We start from the raw sequence: 26,833 nt of genomic DNA on the forward strand, positions 1-26,833 counted from the left end.
CATCCTTTTATTTGACATATCCCAACCCTCAGTAAGCAGTTCATCATTGCATTTAGTGCAAAGTTCTCAGCTTCCAAACTTCTTTTCCCTATTACATCTGGAATAAAATCAAGTCTCCACTGGGTCAATAGGTATTTCTAACTTTCAGGGAAATTGAATGTTGGGAGTGGATGCTTTGCCTATTCTGCTCAAGGTCTCCTGAAAGGGATTAGATGATTAACCTATCCCAACTTGTTATCTATTCTATTTTGTTTTGTTTTGTTTCGGTGACAGTCCTGTTATCAGTAAATCTCTTAATTAGTGACTACTGTTTACTGAAACAGAAAAAAAAATCAGGGCAGTAAATAATGGGACCCCATATAATGGTGGCTCAAATATAATGGGGCTTGAAATAATAGCCAGTAAGTTGAAGACTCAGACAATGGTTGTCTCTGGAACAGGCAGAAAATGTGTGATTCCAATGTGTATGTGTACTCACTCATATATCTGCAGCTACTGTCTTTGCACACGGGGCAAGTTGGTTTTTCTAAATTCAGTAGCAAACTTTTCTTTTAATTGCCTAAAGCCTATGAACTGTCCCAATGGAAAGAAATCCACAGCAGACAGGGCTTCCACAAGCACTCCTCGTTTTATTAAAGAGACACACATCAGCACAGTCACAGGAACAACTCTTCTGTCAAATGTTCCCTTGGTGACCACAGCCCAATTGATTTCTCCATTTTCCAGGCAGACTACCCCTTCTCCCTCTGAGGCTTCTGGCAGGATGTGCCCCGCTGTGGCATGGCTGGACTCTCCATCTCAGTACCACATCAGCCTCCCTGACAGTTGGGCGTTAGGTCTCCCTTTACAGTCCCCCTGGAGGGCACTGGCTCATGCCAACTCTTGAATGAAGTCACTTATAAAATTATAGCTCTTAATTCAATGTGTGATGAAAATTCAATTTCCAAGCACACAGGCTTGGATTTGTGATGCTTTCCCAAGCTTTTTCCCTTCTCTGGAATGAGATCAGAAAAAATTCCATTTAAACCTCAATGTGATTTCAGCCCTGAAAGTTTTTTTTTAACTTACAATAATTGCATTTGAAAAGAGATATATGGGTATGTCATCTAGCATATGCTGTTGGTTCATTTTCTTAATTATATTGGTTGTTAGAGTCTCTTGTGACATCTTTAAAAAAAAGTAACGATAGTCTATCCACAGGCTACTTTAAAAAAAAAGTGTTGTTTTTTTCCACTTTGGATTTTGTAAAAGTTTTCAAGGGGGCATAAATATCTTTCCCAGAAAACAGCTCTGGGCCTAATACATTGCAACTCTATATTGTGCAAAGTAGGCTATAAAGGAAAGAAAAACACCATATTAAGTTACATTTGGTGTTTGTTCTGTTATTAAAAAAAAAGAAAAAGAAATAAATCCTCTAATCTTCCAAGTAATAGAATTTTAGAGAGCAGGACTACAACAGAATGCCCGTGGACATCTAGGATTTACAGGGATAGAGGCCAGATGGGCACATGCACATCTCTCATATGCCATCATTTGTTCAATATTTTTCATGGGATGAGTGGGTGACTTCTGAAATCAATTGGCTTGACAATGTAGAGATATGGAAAAGCTGGCAAGGCTTTTAGCAAGAAAAAAAAAAAAAAAACAATAGCCCTGAACAGGCTACGAGCCAATGTTTTTATCCAGAGAGACAATGTAGAGGTGTTCACTCAACCTTTAGATTCGTTGGTTTCCATAGGATTGGGAAGGGGATGACTATTAAGCAGTTTAGAACTTAGCAACAGAATTTGAGTTTTTCATTTGCTGAAATTCTTGACATTTTTTCTTCATAAAGTTCATAGCAAAGTTCTAAAATAGAAATGATGAATGACATAATAACTGTAATAGAAGTCATTTCTTTCTCAATTTTTTTAAAAGTGGTCTCTAGCTTACCCTTGGACCTTGAATTCAGTATCCAGTTCAGGGAAATTTCATTAAACAAAACTGAATTTCCCTAGTTGTTGCCAGAGGTTCTATGTCCATCAAACAGAAGGGAGGCATAAATGGCATGATTGAAAGCACATGGGAAGAACCCTCTAGAAGACCCAGATTTGAATCCTGCTGCATTCACTTACAAGCTGTGAGACCTAGAGGAAGTCACTCAGTTTCTCTAGATATTAATTTTGTTGTCTTTACATGGGGAAAACAATACCTGTTTTACCTGCTTCCTAAAGTTGTGGTGAGGATCACATGAAATCATGTGAGGAAGAACTTTATACAATGTGAAGTCAAACAAAGGTGAGGATGATATGAAGGTGATACCTGCATTTCCCAAGAGCATGGTCATTTCCTATCTCTACTCATAGTTACCAGGGGCTATTTAAAGATTCAGGCATGAATAGTTTTCATACACTTTCTCTCTCATTTTCTTCTAGCTGAGGTTTCTTTTGGGGTCACAGAGTGTCTAACTGCTAGTTAAGCATTTCGTTATTTGGATACTGAATCATCTATCATCCACCTGCCTCAGTTTGGCTAGAAGGGATTTATAATGACTTAGATCATGAAAAGCCATATAAATAAACATACGGGTGCCTACCTCACATATGGGTGACGTTCATATGAAATAATACCATGATATAACAAGCTGTGTTTCATAAACCATACTCAGAAGGTCCACTTCACCTACAATTTTCCTTTTTGCTTCACCATCTTGTTCAACAATCTCCTCCAAAGTACCCAGCACCAAATACAGCAATATTTACATCTACCAGATGGGTCCAAGAAGAAATAAAGGACACATCAAAATTAATTCAATGATGTGTGGACTCTGAAAAAGGTATAGGAAGAAATCCCCCCACAATTGTGGGAATAAGGTCTTATCTATAGCTCAAATCTTCCCCATTTTTCACCATTCTATTTACATACATGTATGTTATAAATATATGCTATATATATTTTCTATATTTACAGGATACATGTACACATACTTCTCTGTAGCCAGAGTTGTTGTTTATGGACCTACAGACTCTTCTGCACAGTCTGGTGAAAGAGAACATAGGTTTTGGAAAATCATAATCCTTTGGCAACCTCTCCAATTTTTGTGCAAACCACATAAAGCTATCGTACTGACTGGTATTCTTTCTGAAAAGAAAAAAAATCACTTTACCTCTAATTTGGGGTTCATTTTATTTATCTTATTTTCTGAATAAAATATGAAATATGCTGAATCCACAAATTGAAAATATTTACAGGGTTTGTTTGTTCATTTGTTTGTTTGTTTTTTACAAGGCATGGCTGAGACTCTGAGTCCTGGTGTTCTTGCAGCTGCCCAGTGTTCAGTACAGAGACATCCTCAGGCAATGGGCATTCATTTCTTTTGCACATGGAGGCTAATCATAGGCAAGACCCACCTTTCTTTCTCCCCTGTCTTTTTCACATGCTAGTCAAAGGGTGGTTTAGGCCATATGGGAACCCAATTTTTATTTCACTTATTTCGTCTTCTGAAAAGTCTTCGTGGATGTGGTTTGAAAAGCTGATCAGAAAGCCCTTCCCAGAACACTCCTGGAAAGTTCTTAGCCCAACAGCAAGAAATGGAGAGATACATGTGGCCAAATCCAGGAAGAAAAATGTTAGTGAAAATCCAAGAGGGAATTGTGCCAGCAAGTTCCATAACACCAGAAACCTGGCAGTAAAAGCCAACAATGTTTCCATATTGTATGAATCCTTTGGCATATCGTTTTCAGATGGAAATCCAGAAGAAAAAGTTTTAATTTTTAAAAAATGTGTTATACTCTTCCATTAAATATTAGTTGTGGCCCTCCATTGCTCATATTGTCTGTCATTTCCTGTTAGAGAAAGAAAATGAATTAATCAAAATGCATTTGCAAGGAAGGAAATTAATTAATGGTTTTGTATGTCAGATTTCAGAGAACTTTGAAAAATTGACCAATCCCCCTTTTTTTTTAAGGGGGAGGGTGGCACTTAGATGATACTACATGGTGATTTAGAATTCATCAGATGTGCTAGACTAGCACTGAAAGAGAGCCAAGTACTCTAGTCACATGACAATCCAGGAAGGTGAAACCTTTCTTTCCTGCCCTCTACCTCATCATGATTTGGAAAGATCCAAATACAAAGTAAAAAGGGCCCAAGTACCTGGATGTATTCACATCTCGGGCTTTTCTTCTGAGATTGTCAACAGAGGTGGTATCAAGTGCCGGTGGGGATGGCAATTTTACCACTGGGAAATAGCAAAGACCCCCGACAACGGGAGAATGGAATCTCCGTTAGGGTGGCAGCTGTCTGCTGGTGTGGGCTTTGGAGCCTAGTGAAGTGCCTTACTCCCTGAAGGCACTGAATACTTTTGATGAAATATTTTAAAAGGCAACTTTGCAATCAGGCAGTCCAACATTTTATAGGTGAGGAAAGTGAGGCCTAGAATGTGGAGATGACCATTGCACCATTGGCTATGTAGGAGAAGCAAAGGGCTACTAACAGTATGGGGTGGTGGTTGAGTACGGTCTTGAAGGGAAACACTTTTTTCTCATAACACTAGAATACAGTAAAAACTCTCCTAAATTGCTTTTGAAAAGACCATTTACTAAGAACACCTGAACAGGGAAATGTCCTTTGGGAAGGAAATGAAAATAGAGACCCATTGGATGACCCAAAAAGGGTTATCTAGAACTTACAAGAAACAAGCTAATTTGAGTTATATGAGCCCCACTGAACATGACCATGGGTCATAGCAGGGACAGAAAAAAAAAAGCCTTGTTCACCTGCCTACACATATTTGCATCCTGTTCAACATATTTCATGTCTATTTTCAGACAAATGCCTATTGGCACATGAAGGCACTCTCCACAAATGCTCATATTAGTGTAGCCCAAATTCACACACACACACACACACACACACACATTCCCTTTCTTCTCCTGTACAGGTCCTTTCACAAAAAGACAGAAAAGAAAGATACCAATGCAAGATCAATCTTTATGGTTGCATACTATGATTTTTATAGAGTTTGTATAAAGGCGAATTGAAAAGAGATGGGGAGGGAGTGGCATCCGAGGGGAGGTTGCTTTGTAATGTTTATTTTTTTATTCAAACTTTCTGAAAAAATGGATTTTTTTTCTATTTAGAGGAAATCAGTGGTGAACAAGATGGAGGGATAAGGAGATGAGGTTTTATGGCTCCCTGACCCCCCAACATGCATGCTAATTTTGAAAGGATTGTTTTCTTTTCAGAAATGGTGACAAAGTGTCTAATCTTTTCATATTCTTCTACCTCACATTTCTGGACCCCTCTTCCTTCTCTGACATATCCACAACATTCCACCAGTAAGTCCAGATCTTCTCTCCTGTTTCCAAGTAATTATCAACAAATTTTCCTCTCATTCCAATTGAATTAATGGTCTGATAAGTTACCTTTAAAAGGGCCATTTTTACAGATGCTCTTAAAGAGTAGAAAATCTTCAAGAGTAAAAGAAAATGATTTCTTGAAACTGTCAGCCCTAGAAGAGGATTATAGGCTCATTGGGCTCTAAAGCTGGGGCAGGGAAGGGGGGGGGGGAGTCATTAGTCCAAATATCTCATTGTACAAATGAAGAAAATGAAGCCCACAGAGGTCAAAGAACTTGAAGTGAGGAAATGTTTAGGGACGAGTTCCTGCACCATATTCCTAAAATTCTAGCCTACTACAAAAGCTGGATTTGAGTTTTCCAGGAAAAACAGGTAAGGCACAAGTTAGGAAAATGTACTGAGTGGTCACTGGAAATGACTGAATGGTGTCTGGAACTTTGTCAGATAATGTTGCCATTTGTAAACCTGAACTTGGGACGAGTCACCTTCCAATCACTCTTCTCCACCACCGAGTTCACCTCAGCCTCTTCAGAAATGATTCTCCCTCCTTTGTACTCTTTTTCAAATCAAACAAAATGTTCAAAACAATCACTTTTCAGAAGCAATGACTCTAGGCTTCCTTATCCTCTCATTCTTTTGAACATCAGCTTTTTAATCAATCAATCAATCAATCAATCAATCAATCGATCAATATATATATATATATATATAAAGAATAAAGTAATAATATCCATATCAACCAATAAAATATGCTTTTTAAAAAAATTAATGGTTAAAATTATTTCAGAAAGCTTTAAAAAGGAAATATTTTTTTTTCTTTCACTTATATCACCTTCACTCAGACCTAGTAAAACTACTGACAAGGACATGGGCTTCACTTTTCATTTGGATTTTTTTTTTTAGGCAGGCATATCTACAAGAGGCAAGAGTATTTATTCCCATTTTGTCAGAGACAAGCTACCTATTTGTAAATATGCATTTTTTGCCAAATAAACTAAAAAATATACATGTGTATATGTGTAAAAATAAAATTGTACATAGTTTTAATCATGCTAGTGAAATTAGAAATGGGTACTCTATTTTTCTCCATCCTTCACATGAGATTTGCTTTAAAAATATATCACATAGGAAAACTTTAAAAGTGGAAGCACCTTAAGAGAGTTTTCACTGTATTTGCATCAAACTCTGTTAATGAAATCTTGTCAAGAAAGATATAGACGGTTCTTTCATATCCTGACACAGGTTATACTAACATCAAAAGGACAGCCTAGGCATGATGGTTCTGAACTAGAGATGTGATGCAGTAAAAGTTAGAAAAGGCATGACTCATCCAAGCAGAAATGTGCTTGGATGCCTCCAGAAAGGCTGAATATTGAAAATATTCAACCAACTTTTAAGCAGCAAGAGTGTGTCATGGAGAAGGAGGTCACTTCCTGGAAGTGGTAGTCCCGGAAGTGGCCCCTGTGGAAGTGATATCACAGCATCAGCCCATGCTGATTGGCTGTCTCCATGATGCCCTCTGAAAGGCAAGTACTTCCTGATGTGACATAACGACATGGTAACTCCCTAGAATTCAGCGTACCTTGTAGGTAACTCTGGTGTCGGGGGCACCACCGGGCAGCTGGGCAAGTCGGTTATTTCAATACCCCTCAATCTCTAATATAAATATAATAATCATATGGTAAATATCGCACAGACATACACGTGTAAAACATGCCTAAATCATGCTAGTATAAATTATGTACAAATGTGTGTATATATATATATATACACACACATATGTATGTATGTATGTATGTAAAGCACAAAACAGCCAGTATCCACAATGAATGAGGAAATTGCTGTAGGGCAAGACATTACCAATATTTGTTAGGAGATCATGGATAACTGCTTCTCCTGGTTCACCTCTGTCCATTTGAAAGCCCATTAAGTCAAAGATGAATTTCTTTTTGGAGGACTCGTCAATAGGTCTGAAATTGCTTTTATTTGGACTCATTAGCAATCTCCCCTTAATTTTCCTCTCAAAGTTGCACCAAAACTGAAAACTCATATAAAGCTTCAGTAATAAAAGGCACTGTTTCCAGCCCACATTTCCTCTCTGACATGACAAATTAAGATGCTAAAGGAGCAGGTTATTCTTCCTTCTGCCCTAACTCTTGGCATTTTTCTCTTCATGATGCAATGCAAATGATGATGGGAGAATTATTTTTCTAGATGTCCTTTTGTTAAAGGCATTGTTCCTTTTCTCAAGCATTTCAGTAGCGAGAGCAGACTAAAGCAATATGGGCCATATCCAATAGAAATACAGAAAATGGCTTGCTCTGCTGTTACATAGGATTATTAAGGTTTCCCACTAAAGGGGATTTCCTGAAATGAGGCTGTCAAATTATTTAACTTTCAAGAAAGACACCAGAAGTGGGTCACCGATAAGGTGAGGAGCAAAGAAAATATTGCACAGGACCAAGAGATGATTGAGAACTGAGGGAGATCTTGGGAGGCCAACACCTTCATTTTGATGAGGAAATGGCAGACCAGGGAAGCAACGTGTCCTGCACCATCACCCACTACTCTTACTAATTGCTGGTATTTTCATAGCACTTCAACATCTGCAAAGGACTTTACAAATATTAATTCATTTTATCTTCAAGATAACCTGGGAGGCAGGTGATATTACTATTCCTATTGTTCAGACTAGGAGAATGAGGCTAGTAGGTGTAACATGATTTGCCCTGATCACCAGATCTGAACTGAGGTCTTCCTAACTCAAGGTGCAACACTCTACCTACTGTATCACCTAGATGGATTCACCTAGTAGGTGAACTAGGATTTTAATCTAGGTCCTCTGTGTTGATCTCAATATCTGGGCCGACAAATCGTCTTTTTCCCCTCCTAACTATTTTTACATTTGTAGAAGTGATTTATATCATTGAAATCCTCCAGCTGAAAAGTTGGGGTAGAAGGAGAAGGGAATTCATTGTCTTCCCTGAACTGGTGTTAGTGATCACAGGATATCCCAGGGACTGTGCTTCCTCCAGTATGAACACATGAGCATTCATATTAATAAGGCATTCCATTATTTGGGAAGTGCTGTTTTTAGGACTGTGTCTCTGAATAGACAGAAATGCCAGAGAATTATGCAGAAATGGGTAAAACCATGAAGTATAAAGATATAATACTGAGAAATAGCTCTCACCAATCCAGCAGGACTAAGCCTTTAGAGGATGATGGCCGCCATGGGTCTCCCAGACATTTTCTCATCTAAAAGTGGCAGCAGGTTCCCCCAGCCGCAGAGTGCACCCTTCAACACAAATGGGCAGTGATGGGGCCCGGCCCAGAACTCACTTTTTCTGCCATTTCGTGGGAATGGTGCAAAGAGTGTTCTCGCTCAGAGAACATGCGTCTTTGTTCGTAGCTGGCCAGACGGCAAGTAAGCCAAGAAGAAAGGGTACAGCCCCCAATCCCAATGCAGGCAAGAGACATGGAGGCCAGGCGTAGTGGGTAGAGTGAGGATGTCTTCTTGGTGACTGCTCGGAGGAACTGGAAATTCAGGATGCCGCCAATTAGCCCACAGATGCAGCAGGCCGAAAATAGGATCATCTATTGAGAAATAAGAGATGGGGTGTTGGAATTAATGTGGGGAGAAGAACCTGACTCAGAGGGCATATAGCAAATGAGTTCCTGAAAATAGGTATTCATTAAGGCCAGTGCTTAAAACCAGGGATACGAGTAGAAAAAAGCAAGGCAGTCTGTGTCCTCAAGGAGATCACACTCTAATTGAGGGACATAGTTCACACAAGCACGTTTTGTCTCAGGGCAGATGGCGAGGCCCAGAAGTCCACAGGGAGCATCAGCAGATCAGAGTCAGTGCCTACCAGGTTGGCAGCAGGGGGGACTGCAGATGGTAAGGCTTAGCCATCCTCCATCCCACTACCAGGCTTGTGGTTGGAGACTCTTGGCTTATCCAAGTTGTATGAGCAGTCAGGTAACTTCTCCTGCCCCATAGCCCCATGGAGTCTGGGTGGGCTTGAAAGTTACAGCGGGGGGTGACAAAGGGAAATCAAGGGAGGGGGACACACTGGGTTAGGTTGTTTTCATCCAGTAAGCCTGGATAGGGTCTGAGGATGGATGTTGTCAGAGAAGAGGTGATGGGAAGTAGAATGAATGAATGAATGAATGAATGAATGAATGAATGCATGCATGCATGGGGTTCTGAGCCCCTTGACAGCAGGCGCTATGTTTTCCCTTTCTTTGTGTCCCAAGTGCTTCGTTCAGTGCCTGGCACTTAGTAGATACTTCATAAATGTTTGTTGACTGAATGATTGAATGAATGAAAGTGCATTCCTTAAGCACTTTTGCCACATGCCAAACACTGTGCTGCGTGCTGGGGATACAAAGATAGTCCCTGCCCTCCAGGAGCTTATGTTTTAACAGGCAAAGATGGCACATAGAAAAGCAGAGTGGCCAAGGAGGAGTTACTGTGTCTCCATATTGAATATGAAACATCTTTTACACAGTATGAGACCACATTCTTGAGATATCTCCTAAAGGAGGATGTCTGCTCTGGGTACATTCACAGGATATTAATAAATGTTTAAATTTTGACTGATTTTCTATTAAATACTCAGTAAATCTACATCATCATGAAATGATTTTTGTCAATTCTTTTATATATGTATATATACACACATGTAAGTATACATGTAACACAATCATACATGTTTCTATGTTTAAACACATACATAGCTAGTAAAAGTCCAATTTGGTTAAATTCAACTAACTTTTACCAGGCTTCTACTCTGTTATGGCACTGGGTTAGGTCTTGAGAATGTAAAGACAAACCACAGAATTGTGCTTTCCATCAGGCGTTTATACTCAACTATGGGGAAACTACATTTACACAGAAAAGTCAGAAATCACCTAATCTCAAGAGGGTGCATCTTAGAGAAAGTTAAGGGTTCTAAAAGGGGAAGATGAGATGGGAATGATTTGCAAGCATGAGAAAAAGCTTGTGAAAGGCATGGGGAAGAGTAGGGGCAGGGGAAAGGGGATACAAAGTTTAGGGAATAGTGAGTAAGGCAGTTTAACTGGAACAGAGAGTGAGTGAAGGGAGTGATTTGAAGGGAGTTGGTAAAAGTAGACTAAAAGCCTAAATCTGGGGATGGACAAATGGAGCCTCAGTTTTCACAAAGCAGGGAGGGCATAGGTCCCAGAAATAATAGATTAACCTGTGAATTCAGAACAGTTTGTGAACACTTGGAAAATAAAACAGGAATTACTAAGAGTGAGCTTGGGCTCTCTAAGAAACAAATCTCATTTCTTTTATTAGATAGAGTCCTCTGTGGATCAAGGAAACGTTGAAAACACTGAGCATCTTGGTTTCAGCAATCAATAAGTTCATCATCAGGACATTTTAAAAAGCCTACTTTGGAAGGAGCACTCTCCTAGGTACTGAAGAGACAAAGGATTGCAAGGCGATTTCCCACAATTCTGTCTTGATGGCCATGTGATCAGGACTGATAAATGCTATCTGGGTGATAATATTATTATGTGAGTTGATAGCTGATTGATAGATTGTAGCCCTCCCGTGTTCAAACTTGAATTGATGTCGACTTGGACAGAGGGCTGGTGGTGAGGAAAAGACACTTTTTGATCCTGTTCGAAGGAAATAGAAAGTTCACCATCATTTTAAGAATGTGACAGCAACAATAAATCCAAGAAGTTATGTAGGGGCTCTTTTTTATAGGTGGGATGCTGGACAAGAATACTTCAAGGATCACATTTGACTCTAAGATTCTGTAATGTCATGGCTAAATGTGTTGTAGTCCTCACAAACGATATACCTTATGACAGAAATTGGAACAGCTAGGTGGTGTAGTGGCAGGCCTGGATTCAGCAAAACTCATCTTTGTGAGTTCAAATCTAGCTTCACATACTAGCTGTATGATCATGGGCAAGGCACTTAATCATGTTTGCTTCATTTGTGAAATGAGCTAGAGAAGGAAATGGCAAACTACTACTCTGGTATCCTTGTCAAGAAAACCCCAAATGTACCAGCCCTGAAGTCAGGAGGACCTGAGTTCAAATCTGGACTCAGACCATACACTTGACACTTACTAGCTGTATGACCCTGGCCAAATTGCTTAAACCCAATTGCCTGAAAAAAAAAAGACAAGAAAACCCCAAATGAGGTCACAGACAAGTCAGATGTGACTGAAAACACCAATAACAACATCGGTAGGGTTTGGGAACTCACAGGTGAGTAAACTCATTATAAATGCAGCTTATCATTTTCTCTGAGTACTGAGAGGTTTAGTTACTTTCCAGGGTCACATAGCCAAGTCTTTCAGGCTTTAAGAGAGTTTACTGTTCATCAGAGTATCCTACCCTATTGAGTACAGAGTTTGTATTGTTGTCAGTATAGATCTGAAAAATTTGTAATGTATTTGACCAAGATTTCCAGGATATCACTGATATCTCATATATTTTAAATCCAATGGATAATCATGATAATATTGGTTCAAGAAGTTCCTTCATGACTAATGAAATAGGGACTTCATTGAAAGAAATGATCTTTCTCTAAACAAAGCAAGTGACCCAGTGGAGAATCATACATAGAGGACACTCAGTTATCATTGAGTTATTATTAAGCCTTTTCACCATCCACCAAGATATCCAGGTAAGACAGAAGACCCAAGGTAGGAAAAGGAATCTCTGGTGCAACCTATGAGTGTGATAAAATCATAGATTTAGAATTGGAAGGGGATTAAAGACCATTAGCAAATCCTGTTTATAGGTAAGGAAATAGCTATCAAGTGTTTGTGAGGGTTCAGGAGACTTAAACCTGTCTTCCTATCTCCAAATTTAGTGCCTGTTCTACTATGGCATAATGGACATGAAGGATCTTATTCAGTGCTTCTAAGAATTTCTCTACTAGTTTATCGTCTGCAATAGAGGTTGGCACATAAGTTACAATAATTTTTATGAATCTTCCTGCATATAGAACAAGAGAAGACAGCAATATAATCCATGGAAAGATGCTTCTAAATACTACTGAAGGCAAGGGCCAGGGCATAGGGCAAAGGCTGTGATCTGATGTTTTTCTTGACAGATGGGGTCAGAAAGAAGAAGATCATCTCCTTTTGACTTTGCCATCCCAGCTAGAGAGAAAGCCTAACTCTACGGAGTCAGGGCCCTGGCAGACAGAAGGAGCAATGGTGAGAACATTGTGTGAAGATGGAGAATGGCAAGTTCCCAAGCTTAAACTCTTATCCCTCCAAGGACACATTTCTATGAGGGCCTTTTAAATCTTTGCTAATGTTCCCCTTTTATCCACTCCAAGTGTCTGGTGGGGTGGCAGCATACTTGCAGTACTGTGGTGCACAGACCTAGAGCTGGATAGGGCTTCAGATACACCGTAGTCCAAGCCTTTCATTTTACAGAGGAGGAAAGTGGGGCACGTCGAGGTAAAGTCACTTGCCCAAACTTACACAAGTAGCAAGCAAGAGAGGCAGAATTTGAACTCAGTGCCTCTCACTGACATGCCAGAGCTCTTTTTTCCTGCCCCATGCTGCTTTGCTCAGAGAGAAGTAACCTGCCAAGAGATCAACTAGAGACCTAAACTACGCTCATGTCTTCTAATCTTCTCTCTCCACCCTGTCCCCTGCCACCGTCAACAGGATTTGTGGCTGTCTGTGCATGGTAACACTTCCCTTGTTCTGGGAGACATCAAACACTCACTTCTGGGGCTTATGGCCATTATTAACTCCACTAATTTGCAAAAGTTGATTTTGTTTTTGTTTTGTCTTTTCAAAGCAACCTATATAACAGAGATCCTGTTATCCCCCTTCCATGTTCTAGCCTCTGTAAAGCATCCCCGAAGACAGCAGGAGTTGGCCACTGACACACACACATAGCCCTGTATACCCAGATGAGTGTCCATCCAGCAGCACTTTCTACAATTGAAGGCCCCCTGCCATCTCTGGCATTGACACTCTGGGCCAGATGAAGAGCTGTAAGCACTTTAGACATGGGGTGTTCAGGGCTCAGAACTTAAGAGAGTCATGCAGGGTGTTAAAATCAAGCTGAGCTAAAAAAGAAGAATCAAAACCAGCACAACTTTTGATGGCTGCAGGGTGCCCACTTGCAAAATTGGGTTTGCAATCACAGCCAGTTGGGATCCCTTAGGTCCAGGTCTGTACTTAAGCAGTTAAAGTTCCCCAGGACTCCAGCTAATTGCTTTGGCTCATTTCTGGGAGAGGCATGTGACTTGCCTGCAGTCTGTAAAGTGGAAGAGGAGAAGTTGGCACTGCTGCCAGGATTGGAAGTGATATTCTAGGGCTATTCAGAGAGCGCATTCAAGCTTTCTCTGTTGTGCTGCCATCCAGTGACCCCACTGTTTTTCTGGAAGGGAGGACAGGTTGGGTGGGTTTGCTTCTTTGCCCTCATTACATCCCAAATACATAAGTAGCCTTCAGCACATGGAGGCCATAGAGGAGATGAGGCCAGTCAACTCTGGGCCCTGAAGAGACACAGAATAACAATGCAAAAACTTACCACAAGTCCAGACTTTTTTTTGGCACATAGAATTCCACAGACACCGCAAAGCAGAAACTACAAAGCAAAGGGGAGAGAGAAAGAGAGAGAGAGAGAGAGAGAGAGAGAGAGAGAGAGAGAGAGAGAGAGAGAGAGAGAGAGAGAGAGAAACAGAGAGAGAGAGAGAGAGAGACAGAGAGAAGAAACTGATTATTGCATAGTTCCTGACAACGAATTGTACCACTCACTATGAGTTAGCTACTGGCCCCTCTGGTACTTCATCCAGAAAATTCTGAAGTGGCCATAACTTTATTATGCATTACAATTGGATCATAGGGATTACGAAACTAGAGAAGGAAGGTATTTTAGCCTACAATCCCATTGCATTTTTACAGATAAGGAAATTGAAGCCCATATAGATTAAGGGCCTTGCTCATGGTCTCCTAGGTATTAAATGGCGGAGGTGGGATCTGAACCCAAGTTCTCTGATTCCAAATCCAATGTTTTCTCCAACACATAATGCTTCTTCTTTCTACAAAAGGGAGAATTTGACCAGTTAATTGTAGGGCTGATCCTGAGTGGGAAAATGTGACGAAGATGAAATCAGTCTTTCAGTGGCCTCTGTCTGAATTCTGTCCTCCCAAAGAGGAGTCTAGTATTGTTATGCTGTCAGACAGGAAAGCTCTGTCCAGGGAAGAAATTCCTCTAATCAATTTATGCCTACTGAAGTGCTGAGGGATTCATTTTGCTTTACATATTAATCTCCCATTAAAAAAAAAAAAAGATCGTAGAGAAAAGCATGTCTAAAAGAAATGAATCACAATAATGGAATTTTAGATATCAACAGGGAAGATAATTTGAAAAAGAGATTTCCTGGTACTTCATAAAACAGGTTTAGAGACCTATTTAGGGATTTTGTAAGCATGCTCTTATTTTTTTTTAAAGAAAAGCATGCAGAGTGGCAAATTTTCAACATAAAGGAATTAAGCAGTAACAGTATAATTTTAGGCATCATCAGGTACCATATTTCAAAATGGAGAGTTTTCCTGGTATTCTACAAAATGACTTCCTACCCTTTCTACTTGGAAAGTTAGCCCTCCTGACAACATCTGAAGATTTCAGTGTAAAATGTAGGTAAATTGATACAAGATGTAGTCACTAAGTAAATGAACTGGTCACATCCTTTAATTTTATCTTTATTATTCAGATTTTTTTGTGTTGCAAAATTAGATGTACTATATGCTCCGCAATGCCTGCTAGGCTTTTCACCATTTCTGCTTCCAGGAATCTGTTGCAGCAGTAAACAAGGACTGAGAAGAATCAATGTGAAGAAGGAAAACAATTCCAGCCCCTTTTAGAAAAACTGTGCAACTTTATGCATATGCTATTTTCAAGCCTTAAAGTGGAAAGAAGACAGGAAATTCATGGTGTTCTAAAACTTCCCTTCACTACCTCCCATAAAAAAGGAAGGAAAAAAAAACACAAAAAAAAAAAGTGTTAATGTTCGTAATTATGCACTTAAACATTTGGCCTCAAAAACAGTTACATTGTCACAACTGGTCATTAACAACTTTTAGGGATTTCCTATGTAAAATTTATTGGTAAAAATAAAATAACATGAAACATAACTGTATGAAAACAATGTTTGCAGGGATTCTTATGCTGTAACAATATACCATTTGGATTATGTTTTGAAAAGAAGCAGAATCCTATATTTTCCTTTGTGATCCTAGTTGGATAATATTCTGGGCACCGAGATTTTCCTGTTATCAATTGTGTTCAGTGGAAAGACCAGCTTCCCCTCTAGTTTCACTTAGTTTTCTAAGCTAGACTCTTTCTGTTCATTTAGCACAGCATGCTATCCCTGGATAGAAAAGCTACTTTGTTACAATGAGAATATAAGCCCCCAGAAAAACTGTATTCTTTGTGTTACAAGTCAAGGCAGGGAGAAGCATCAGCTGCAAATACAGAAATGTTTCCATGGGATCATGTGGCTTCTGAATATAAACCATCTCCCTCAGGGTCTCAGAGTATAGAGAAAAGATATAGTCATCTGGGTTCATAATTGCTCAGTCACTGGAATGATAGCGGTTTGCTTTGTTTGAGGTGAAGGGATAAAAATTTCTTAATGTGGGTGTCTGGTATTGACCATGGGGTTGTGAGATAAGGCAGGCTCTTGTTTGTCTTTTGGTTGCCCTTGCATAGAAACTATGGTAGAGGAAAGCAAAACATAGAGATTAGATTTGATTAGCGTTTACCCTGGAAATGGAGGCTTATTCTAAAAATAGCACAGTGTTCTCTTCCCCTGCCACCACAGTACTATCCACCATGAATAAAAAAAAAATAATCTATAAATATGTTCAAGACCTCCATCTAGCTCTTTTATCTCAACAGGGAATTATAGAATCATAGATGTCATGGAATTATCAATTTAAACCTGGAAAGGACCTCAGAGACCATGTAGTCCAAACCCCTGACTTTAAAGGAAAAACTGAGTCCCACCAAAGAGAAGCAACTGGCCTCAAGGTCGTACAGGTAGTAAGAAAGCCCAAATCTCCGCTCAGGTCTTTTAACACCAGATCCCAAATGCTTTGTCCCATTTCACAGTGGTGTCCTATGTATAGGGAAATGATTGTGTGATAGGAGATACAGAATGTATCCAGTGGCACATTGACTCAGAAAACCACAAATACGCATTATCTATGTTTTATTGAAGTTTATTTCTTTGTAAAACCTTTCCCAATTACAATTTAATCTTGTTCTGGCAGCACTGGGAGGATTTTTTTGTGTGTGTGTGTGTGACGAATGAGACCTTTCAGGCATAAGTTTGATTCCTTTGGTTTAGAGAATGAAGTCAAAGTTTGCAGGTAGTTGATCCACATTCTAGTCTTTCAGTGAGACCAAAAAGAAAAAAAGACAATTCATAGATGAGGCAATTGCCTAATTTTAATATATCTGCTGTAATAGACAGAAGTAAAGGAAGGGTAGATAAAAGCTACAAACCTAGTCTGTAAATTTCAATCACTTTATCTCATGCAAACATGTCAGTATGCCAACTGGTACTCTAATTCGTGACCTTCAGGATTCAACAGGGAGTAGGAACTCCCAAGACCCAGTGGCTAGCCATAATAGCAGACACAGAGATCTTCAGCACACCCCCACTCCCCCCTACCCCACCCCCACCCCCTTTATAACTGATACACATTGGAGAATGCCTTCACATAATGGCTATTTAATAAATGTTTGTCAAACTGAATTGGATTGAGCATAAAGACATCTTATGCCTAGATATCCTACATGTTTTCATCATTCATCAGAAGTTCTATACCTGGTGAGCGGACAATAACATCACAGAAAAAAGAAGAGAAATTCGTTCTAGCTTAACAGTCTGGAAATTACTGGTTGCCCAAAAGAAGTCATTTCAGTATCAAAGGTTGTATACAGACAATTTATTAATTAGAGGAAAAATAAAAATCAATTCCAAATTAGAAGAATATAAACAAGCAAAAAATATGGCATGGGATTTAAATAACACCAACCTGAGATATTTAAATATGCTTTGGGTGCTAAAAAAAAAAGGGAAACAAATAACAATAAATTGAGTCCCTATGAGACTAAAAGAATCTAGAAACTACTTTAGCCAAAAAATACTTTACCTCTTTGTCAAACAGACATGACAACTAAAAGCAATATCAGCTTCTTAGCATATAAACTTATTTGGGAAAAAAAAAGAAAAGAAAATTGTATGATAACTTTGTTATATGCTTAAAAGGAATAGGAAGTTATACAGAACAGATTTTCAGTTTCATGCACAACCATCTTTTTTGTATTCTACTGTGATTTTTTTTTATTTCTGAAGTACAGAATAAAATGAATAAAAATTTTTTAAAAAATCTTGCAGAGGAAGAGAGTAATAGATACATGTAAACATAGCTTACTAGCTAGCAAGGTATCTATCCTTCTACTTGTACGTGTGTAGCCATACGTGTGCCTGCAGACCTGGAAAACAAAACAAAATGAAACTATGTGTGGTGAATGTGGGAAAGGATAAAGCAAGTATTCACATTTTATACATATCACAACTAACTGAGTAGATAGGGAGAGTGGTGATAGATAGTTGATAGGCTAGGATAGATTAAATAATGACAGAGAGAGAGAGAGAGAGAGAGAGAGAGAGAGAGAGAGAGAGAGAGAGAGAGAGAGAGAGAGAGGGAGGGAGGAGGGAGGGAGGAGGAGGAGGGAGGAAGGAAGGAAGGAAGGAAGGAAGGAAGGAAGGAAGGAAGGAAGGAAGGAAGGAAGGAAGGAAGGAAGGAAAGAAGGAAGGAAGATGTTATGAAGAGCTTACTGTATGCTAGGTATTCTACCAAACAATGGGGGTATAAATAAATAAAGAGGAGCTAGGCAGGGCGAGGAGACGGTTACTCTTATTGGCAAGGCTTGGAACTTCTAACTGAGAAGGAATTTGAATGAAGGCTTTTTTCCAGACAAGATAAGGCAAAGAATCCCTAATCAGAGCCCAGGATGGTTCCTAGGGTAGAGTCCAAATGCTTATAGGTGGGGATCATGTAGTGGGTGGAGGTGGGGATATTATAGAAGTTAAGGCAGCATTATGAGCATTGTCATTGCATATAACAGCAAAAATTTATGGAAGGAAATTAAGTTTACTTGGTCAGAGACCCAACTTAGCCAGATCATCCTAGAAACATTTAAGCATAAAGCTTGAAAAGGGACAATAAACAGGTAAAAAAAAATGAAGAAGTCTCTCCAGATTGCTGTAACACACTAATCTCTCTATTAATGACAGCGGAGTAATCAAATATCATCCTGAATATTACAATTAATAACTCATTATATGAAGAAGTAGAAATAGAACCAAAGAAAATATAGACAGGAAAAGGAGTCAGACTTGCCCTAGGATGTCTGGAAGATGTCTCCAGTGGAGCTGACACAGTTTTGAGGACGCCAGATGCAAGTGTATGTGGGGTGAATCACAGATGTTATCATTTAAAAAAAAGTGATAAAAAAATTAACAGCTACCAACCATAGGATTACTTTCACTTCTCTACAAGATCTCTCTGTGAATAATCTATACAATGCCTCAGATACTGGCTAGTTGCAGGATACTGGGCAAGTCAGTTAAATTAAATCAACCTCAATTTCTTCATTTCTGAAGTAAAGGTAATAATATCTCAAAGGGTTATTTTGAGGATAAAATCTGATAATGTGAAAAGATATTATCCTTGCAAAGTGTCATATAAATGATAGCAACCCTCCCTGGGACCATTCTCCCCAATCCAGCTCATATTGGTGTGTAGGTCCCTAGAAGGTAGCAGGATGCCCACCCCTTACCCTCAGCATTCTGGGAAACAACTCGAGGGGCTTGGAGGTTTCTCTAATACTTTTATTGTGGGTCCTCATCCTATGGACTCTGAATTACTTCGCAGCTGATAGTTAGTTTTAAAAGAATCATCCCCTCCCCCAAGTCTGTGTCACCCTGTCCCACAAGCACATACAGTATACTAGGGAGAGCGGGCTTATGATTAGAAAGCACGTGTGGCAAAGATGTAGCTCCCAGTTCCTGGCTGGCTGGAAGTCCTTTGTTCCCCTCATGAAGTTCCCCTGAGGTGTGGCTAGCTTTCTGTTGAACGCTGAGGGTTTGAGTCATGTTAGAATATCAAAATTGCCTTTCTCTCTGCCCTGAAGAGGTTCTGTTCCCTAATGTTGTCTTTCTTCAGCAAGTCCAGTTTGTCCTTTCTCAGCTCCAGGCTGTATGAATTGTTGGTGACTGGTCCAGACTTTCTGACAACCTGGTCAATGGGAGGGAGAGAGGAAGAGTTCCATACTCCCTCTGAGTACCCCTTCTCTCCCTTGTGCTGACCTCTGCTTAGAGGCACAAGAGTCTGGCTCTTCAACGTCTTCCCAATGTTTAACTCTTAAAACAGATGTTGGAATGATCATGCTAGAACCTCCTTTTTGACATAATTAGGTCTAGAGATGTCTTGTGAATTCTTTCAAACAATCCCCATACACTTCATCATCTGACTTCATCTAATGGCTTGAAGCAATTCCCTCTTTCTTAATTTGATTAGTTTGATTGTTCTCACCCAACAACCTTTGGTAGGTCCATAGCACAGAGATGTCTAAGAATTGTTCATGCCTATTTTACTGCTTCAATTAAGCAGCTTAATAAGTGTCATTCTTACATGATAAAGGCATCTTGTCAGTCACGTGAATTCGGGTATTCTTATTAAATGTATCTGGGTTGAAAACCACACTGATTGTTGTTTCTACCACTCATTGCTTGCCCCTTTTTTCTCCTTTAACTTAACTTTTAAGAATAAATGATATTGAGTCCAATAAGATCTGTTCATAACTTAAACTGTTAAATGGCACAGAAAGCTGAATTTTTTTAATCCTATTACCCATTAATCAGCAGATAGGCATTGAATAAAGTCTGGTACATAATGTGCAGCTGCTGCCTCTGTGCTTTAAGTTAGGACAAAGGGTCAAGAGCCCCCTTTCTCCCTCATACTACCGGCTCATGTTCGGTGGCTTCTCCAGGGCATCTGTGAGGAGCCAGGATGGCACTGGGTTATCAGACAGTATATTAAAAAAGAACATTTAGGAGATGTGGGCTACCAGGCTCATCAGTCTTCGGATGGAATTATTCCCCCTGTAGAGGCCTACAACCCAGCAAAGAATGAAGAGAACAGGGCCCATGTTGATTTCCTCTGCCCAGATGCCCAAGTGACATAATGAAAGGACAGGTGTGACCATATCTGCTCCTTGCCCAATGAATTCAAGTAGCTCCCTATTACTTCTTGGTTCAAACACAAGCTTCTCTGTCTCTGTTTTACTTTCAAAGTCCTTCACAACTTACCACTGTACAATCCAACCAAATTGACCCTTTTTTTTTAATGCCCACACACAATATTTCATCTTCCATATTTTTACCCTTGAACATGCTGAGCCCCATGCATGGTATTCACTCTCTCCTCAGCATCAGAGCTCAGATTCCCTAGTTTTCTTCAAAGCTCATCTCAGATGCCACATTCTACAGGGGGCTTTCTTGAGCCCTTAGTTATTAGTGTCCACCTAGAAATTAACTTGCATTCTCTCTCTCTCTCTCTCTCTCTCTCTCTCTCTCTCTCTCTTCCTGTCTCTCTTCCTGTCTCTCTCTCTCCCTCTCTCTCCTCTCTCCCTTTCTCTGCTTAGATACATACATACACACATCTATACATACACACATATACATATGATCACACATGTACACATATGTACACACATATTAGTCCTCAAGAAATCTATTATAATATTGTATAAGTTGGAGAAAAGGCTATTGTTGACAGACAGCCTTTGTCTATAACTAGAAAGATCTTTCTCTAATTTTTTATGTGTTATTGGCCCATAATGAAACCATTAATATTTTCAGTTCATTTCATGTATATTTATGGGATTTCTCACTTTATTGGTCAGTGCCATCTGTAATAAAGAATTTTCAAGAAAAAAAAAAGAAATCTATCTCCCTATTGCGGACCACCCATTTATTATCTTTGTATCCCTCGTACCTAGTACAGTGCTTGGCATACGTTAGGTACTTAATAAATACTTGTTGATTGATTGAGGGAGGTACCATGGTACTGTGAAAAGAACAGTGTTTTTTCTAGTCAGAGAACCTGGCTTCAAATCCCACTTCTGACTCTGACACTGTGATCTTGGGCAAGTGATTTAACTCACATGGGCCTCAGTTTCCTCATTTGTAAAATGAAGGGGTTGGACTAATTGTCTTTTAAGGTCCCTTTCATCTATGATCCTAGATCTATGATCCTAGATTGATTACTTCCCGGAAGGTCTTGAAGAAACCTGGTAGGAGAAGAATCTGAGAAGAGTTGTTTACCCTCCCAAAGTAATAGGCCTCCTATCTATCTTTATTAAACTGCCTTTCACTCTTATCTTTTCTTTTGATCTTTTCAGATAAGGTTTATCATTCAAGCTCTCAATCATCAGGTGATTGCTTCTTGACCTTTCTCTAAGTCCTTATTGTCCTGTCTTTAATTAAACAGGGCCCAGGCCTGCTCCTTGTACTCTAGGAAGTTACTATCGGTTACATATTAACCATCTGCTTTGTGGCAGGAAATTTGTTTCTCTCCTCTTTTGTCTTTGTAACTCTGGCACTGATCATAATGCCTGGCACATAGCAGGCACTTAAAATTGATATTCATTGAGTTTTAGCTGACAGATGGAACAAGGCAACTGGGATTTTTTTGAGAGTTAGCCACATAAGCATACATTTTCTTATATAGTTATATGTTTTATGTTTTAAGCAATTATGTCATATTCCCCCAAACAAGCACTCCTTAAGGTCAGAGACCACATCTTACACTTCTTAAATATTCCCATCCCATTGGAATCTAGGCACACAAGAGTCAGCCAATGAATACGTATTGACACTAGTACACCTATTCAATAAAAAGTAAATTCTTTATTACCCTGATCCTCAATTTCTAATTTGTAAAAGAAAGAAGTTGTACTTGGTCATAGATGACCCTTAAGGTCACTTCTGACCCTAAATCCTATGAGAAGAAATTAGCATTAGATTACTATTAGTAGACATCAGGGTGATTAAATCAGTTCACACCAGAGCCTGAAGGACTGATCCCTGAGGACTCCCAGGTCTGATCTTTGTTAACCTGAATGAATCTTTAATTGGTGAAATTATAAGCAGATGTGAAAAAGCCAAGGACTTGTGTCATCAGAGAAGACAACGGTTTGCTAAGAGAGTAAAAATAAGCAACAATAGATAGCTAGTCAGAATACTATGTTAGCACCCAATGAATACTGAAAGATTTAAGAGAAGTACTCTAGAATGTTAGGAAGTTTGTTTAAGCAGAATTTAAGGAAGGATGCACTGTGCAGTGGAAAGAAAGATGGAGCTGGAATCAAAGACCTAGATTCAAATTCTTACTCTTCCATTTTATAGCTGTGTGACCTTGTACTTTTTCTGGGCCTCAGTTTTCCAATCTGTGAAATGAGGGAAATGGACTTAGTGACCTGCCATTTGTCTTCCACCTCTATGAACCTAAAAAATTACACTGGATGTGAATTAAGGCATAGATGGTTTACAGTCTTCACCATGGAAAGGATTACTTTATCAGTGAAGTCTCAGATCTTTGGAAGTATCGAAGTATCAAAAGGAAGAAGCAAAGTGAGGAATGTCCAGTAGTTCAGGGGAGGAGTATTTTGCAGTGGAGAGAAATTTCTTGTCACCTCTTGAATCATAATAGATGTCATTATGCTTTAAGAATCAACTGCCCCCTCTGGGGGAGAGAAGCTAAACTGAAGCTGGGACAGGAGGTAGGGTGTGCCAGGTGGGTTAAACCATATCTTCCATCCTCCCCTCCTTCGTCCTCAACTTGAGAAACTGCAAGATTTTTTTTTTCAGGGAAAATGACTCTAAATAAAGTCAACTAGCATCTGCTTTGCTGTTGCATCCTAAGGAACAGTGAGCTTTTATATGTGACTTACAGCTGAAGTCTCATGTATGTGGTGTCTCTCCTTATTTCTTTATAAACTTCTCTTGAAAGCAGGATTTGCTTTTCTACTTGTATCTGTAGAGCTTAGCACAGTACTTTTCATGTATTAAGTGCTTAGAAAATTATGTTCTCATCCATTAATTCATTTGTTCATGAATTTGTTCAGATCTGGCCTCAAACACCAGCTGAATGTCCCTGGGCAAGTCACCTAACTTTTATCTACTTCAGTTTCCACATTTGTAAAATGAGGATAGTAGAGACAATTCCCTCCCAAGGTTGCTATGAGGATAAAATAAGATGTTATTTGTAAAGCATTTTGCAAACCCTAAATATATTAATGCTATCTGTTATTCATTTTCCAAGATTTGAGGACTGTTCTTTGTGCTGAAATAAGTGAAGTGAAATTTGAATGATGGCAGATCATACTAACAGAAAGAAACTTATCATGGAATTTGTTTACCAAGATTTAGTCCAGTCCCTTCTCTCAACCTGCTTGTACATCTTGTGAATCTGCGCCAGGGGCGGAGGGCCGTTCTACTCAGTCAACAGTTAAGTAAAATGAATCAAAACTGTTGCAGATGTAGTTTAGCCAACCTTACCCTCATCTCCATCTTTATGGAGGAATCTGTGATTCTCTGTATTCACAACAGAATTCATTCCCCTCTCCTCTCCTCTCCTCTCCTCTCTCTCCTCTCCTCTCCTCTCCTCTCCTCCCTCCTCTCCTCTCCTCTCCTCTCCTCTCCTCTCCTCTCCTCTCCTGGATTGAAAGCCAGTCTTAGAACTGTGAAAACCTGGGTTTTACCTGGACAGGTAACTAGGTAATTCAACATCTCTGCTGTGTTCAGTAGTTTTTCAGTAATGGGTTATCTTGGCAAAGACATTGGAGTGGTTTTCTATTTCCTTCTCCAGATCTTTTTATAGATGAGGAAACTGAAGCAAACAGGGTTCAGTGACTTATCCAGAGTCATACAGTTAGTAAGTGTCTGAGGCCACGCTTGAATTCAGGAAGACCAATCTTCCTGACTCTAGGCCTGACACTCTACCCATTGAGCCACCTAGCTACTCCTCTTTCTGTTTTAGCTAATTCTAAAAAATTAGGATGCAGAGAAAGGTGCTGACCTGCATTAATATAATACACACACACACACACACACACACTATACAATACACACACACGTATATACTATATATAACATACACACATATATACTATATATAATACACACATATACTATATATATAATACACATATATATACTATATATGATATACACACACATATACTATATATAATACATACACATGTATATACTATATAATACACACACATAGTATATATAATACACACATATACTATATATAACATACACACACATATACTATATATAACATACACACATATATACTATATATAATACACACATATACTATATAACACACACATATACTATATAATATACACACACATATATACTGTATATAATACACACACACATATATACACTATATAATACACACACACACACACACACATATCCTGTCCCTCTTCTTATCTCACCATCATGCTGAAAAATAAAGCTGCCTCTTTGGTATGGGAAAGCAGAAAGAATGAAGGAAGCTGCATATTGGAGAGCCTTTTCATCTGTAAAATTGGGGTAACAATAAAATCTACCTCATAGGAGTATTGTGACCATCACATGATAGCACATGTAAGACATTTTGAGAAAAAAGAAACAAAAACCTTAAATCACTGAAGAGCTGTCATTTATAATAAGCTAACCATTATCATGATAATCTTATGATTATTTCTGTCCTCATCACTATCACCATTATCCTGTTTCCAGCAATGCTGCATTTCAGCCACAATGGACTGCTACCAGCACTGGACACCCCAGCTCCCATCTCCATGCTGGGAATCTTTCTTTCTTTACTGTCACTTCTCAAAATCATTCCCTTCTGTTGAGAAAGCACAGGCATTTTCCACCTCCTGCTCTGTGATATCTTCCTCATCTTCCAAGTTCTTTGAGCTTGCCTTCACCAAATTGCTTTCTATTTAATCACCTGGTAATATGCTGTCATCTCACATTAGAACAGAAGCCTTTATTTGGTCTTATGAGCCAGCATCTAGCACATCATCAGGTAGGTGTGGCTATTGGGTTTTGTTTCTTTTTTTTCATTCTGGTTTTGTAATTTGGTGGGTCTAAGGGGCTCTTGGTGAGGATTTCCCTCTCCCAATGAAGAGGAATCTTTTCTCTACAGGTTCAAGTCTAGAGAGTTGACTGGGGCATTGGGAGGTTACTCAACTTTTCCAAGGCCACAGAGCTAGTAGGTGTCAAGAGGCAGAACCTGAATGTAATCTTTTGGTAAGGTCAGCTATCCCATATAAGACACTTAAAGATCCTTGATATTCCTAGAGTAAATCTTATAGTCCTTCAATTATTCTGAAGGTATTTTTGAATCTACTCTATCTCAGTATTGTCATTACTAATATTAATATGCCAAATCTGTGGTTGTATAGAATTACCATTTACTGAGAATTTTGGGTAGGAAAAAACAGTATTTTTTTTTGTCATTGAGGAAACAGTGAAGCTATTTTTACCTTTCTTCTCCTGTAAAGTTAATAATAGACTAGAATTTTTGAATTATTTTGCATAAAATTAAAGTTGGCATACAGTCAGGGAGTTTCTATTTCAGATTACTTTCTAGATACTAATTAATTCATCATCAGACCCACCCTTCCAAGTCAATTAAGCTTCACAAACAGTCAGCTCAAATAGAGACATTAAACATTGGCCCCCAATCTAAGAGGAATCATAGAATCTTACATGTAGATAAGAAAGGCCATCTGGTTCAACCCTGCATTTGACAAATGGGGTTCCAGGTAGGTTGTGATATGCCCAAAGTCACACTGGTACTAAGCATCAGATGGGACCCTTAAACCCATGTCCTCTGTGCCACAGCCAGATTGTTTCACCTATTTCATGATGCCTTCCAGGGAACTGGGATAAGAACTAGATTAGTACTCAGTAAATTACTGTACTACAATTAGACGAGATTTCATTTCAATCATTTTTTAAAGGAATGTCATTGCTGTACTTATTTTTACATCACAGCCACTTTTGGAGGTACCTTTTCATCTACTCAACGAACTGTCCCTTGTAATGAAGAAAAGCAGTTGAGCAAAAGCAAGTGAAGAACTAACTTCATTCCATAGGGCTCCCAACATTGGGAACTTTGCTTCTCCCAGAAAAGGCTAGCAATGCATGTCTTAACCTCCTCTCCAACATCAAGACTGGTCAATCAACAAACATTTAAGGAACATATCCTATGTGCCTGGTACTGCCATAAGTACTGGGGACCCAAAGGCAAAGACAAAAACATCCTTGTCTTCTAAAAGCTTACATTCTGTCTGGGAAAATAATATGAACA

General features: G+C 39.2%; 1 protein-coding gene across 1 annotated transcript in view; it reads right to left on the reverse strand.

The window, feature by feature from the left end:
* Positions 1-632: 632 nt before the first annotated feature.
* The window catches only part of TMEM196 (transmembrane protein 196), a 66,406-nt gene continuing 40,205 nt past the window's right edge, over positions 633-26,833 (reverse strand). Inside the window, exons 2-4 of the mRNA XM_021000097.2 lie at positions 13,893-13,949; positions 8,682-8,936; positions 633-3,824 (exon numbers count right to left, since the gene is read on the reverse strand). Coding sequence (XP_020855756.1) covers positions 3,765-3,824; positions 8,682-8,936; positions 13,893-13,949 — 372 coding nt within the window. The 3' untranslated portion in view covers positions 633-3,764. The remainder of the gene's footprint in view (positions 3,825-8,681; positions 8,937-13,892; positions 13,950-26,833) is intronic.

The sequence above is a fragment of the Phascolarctos cinereus genome, unplaced genomic scaffold (assembly GCF_003287225.1).
Source record: "Phascolarctos cinereus isolate Bilbo 61053 unplaced genomic scaffold, phaCin_HiC Scaffold_1;HRSCAF=81, whole genome shotgun sequence".
Lineage (NCBI taxonomy): Eukaryota > Metazoa > Chordata > Mammalia > Diprotodontia > Phascolarctidae > Phascolarctos > Phascolarctos cinereus.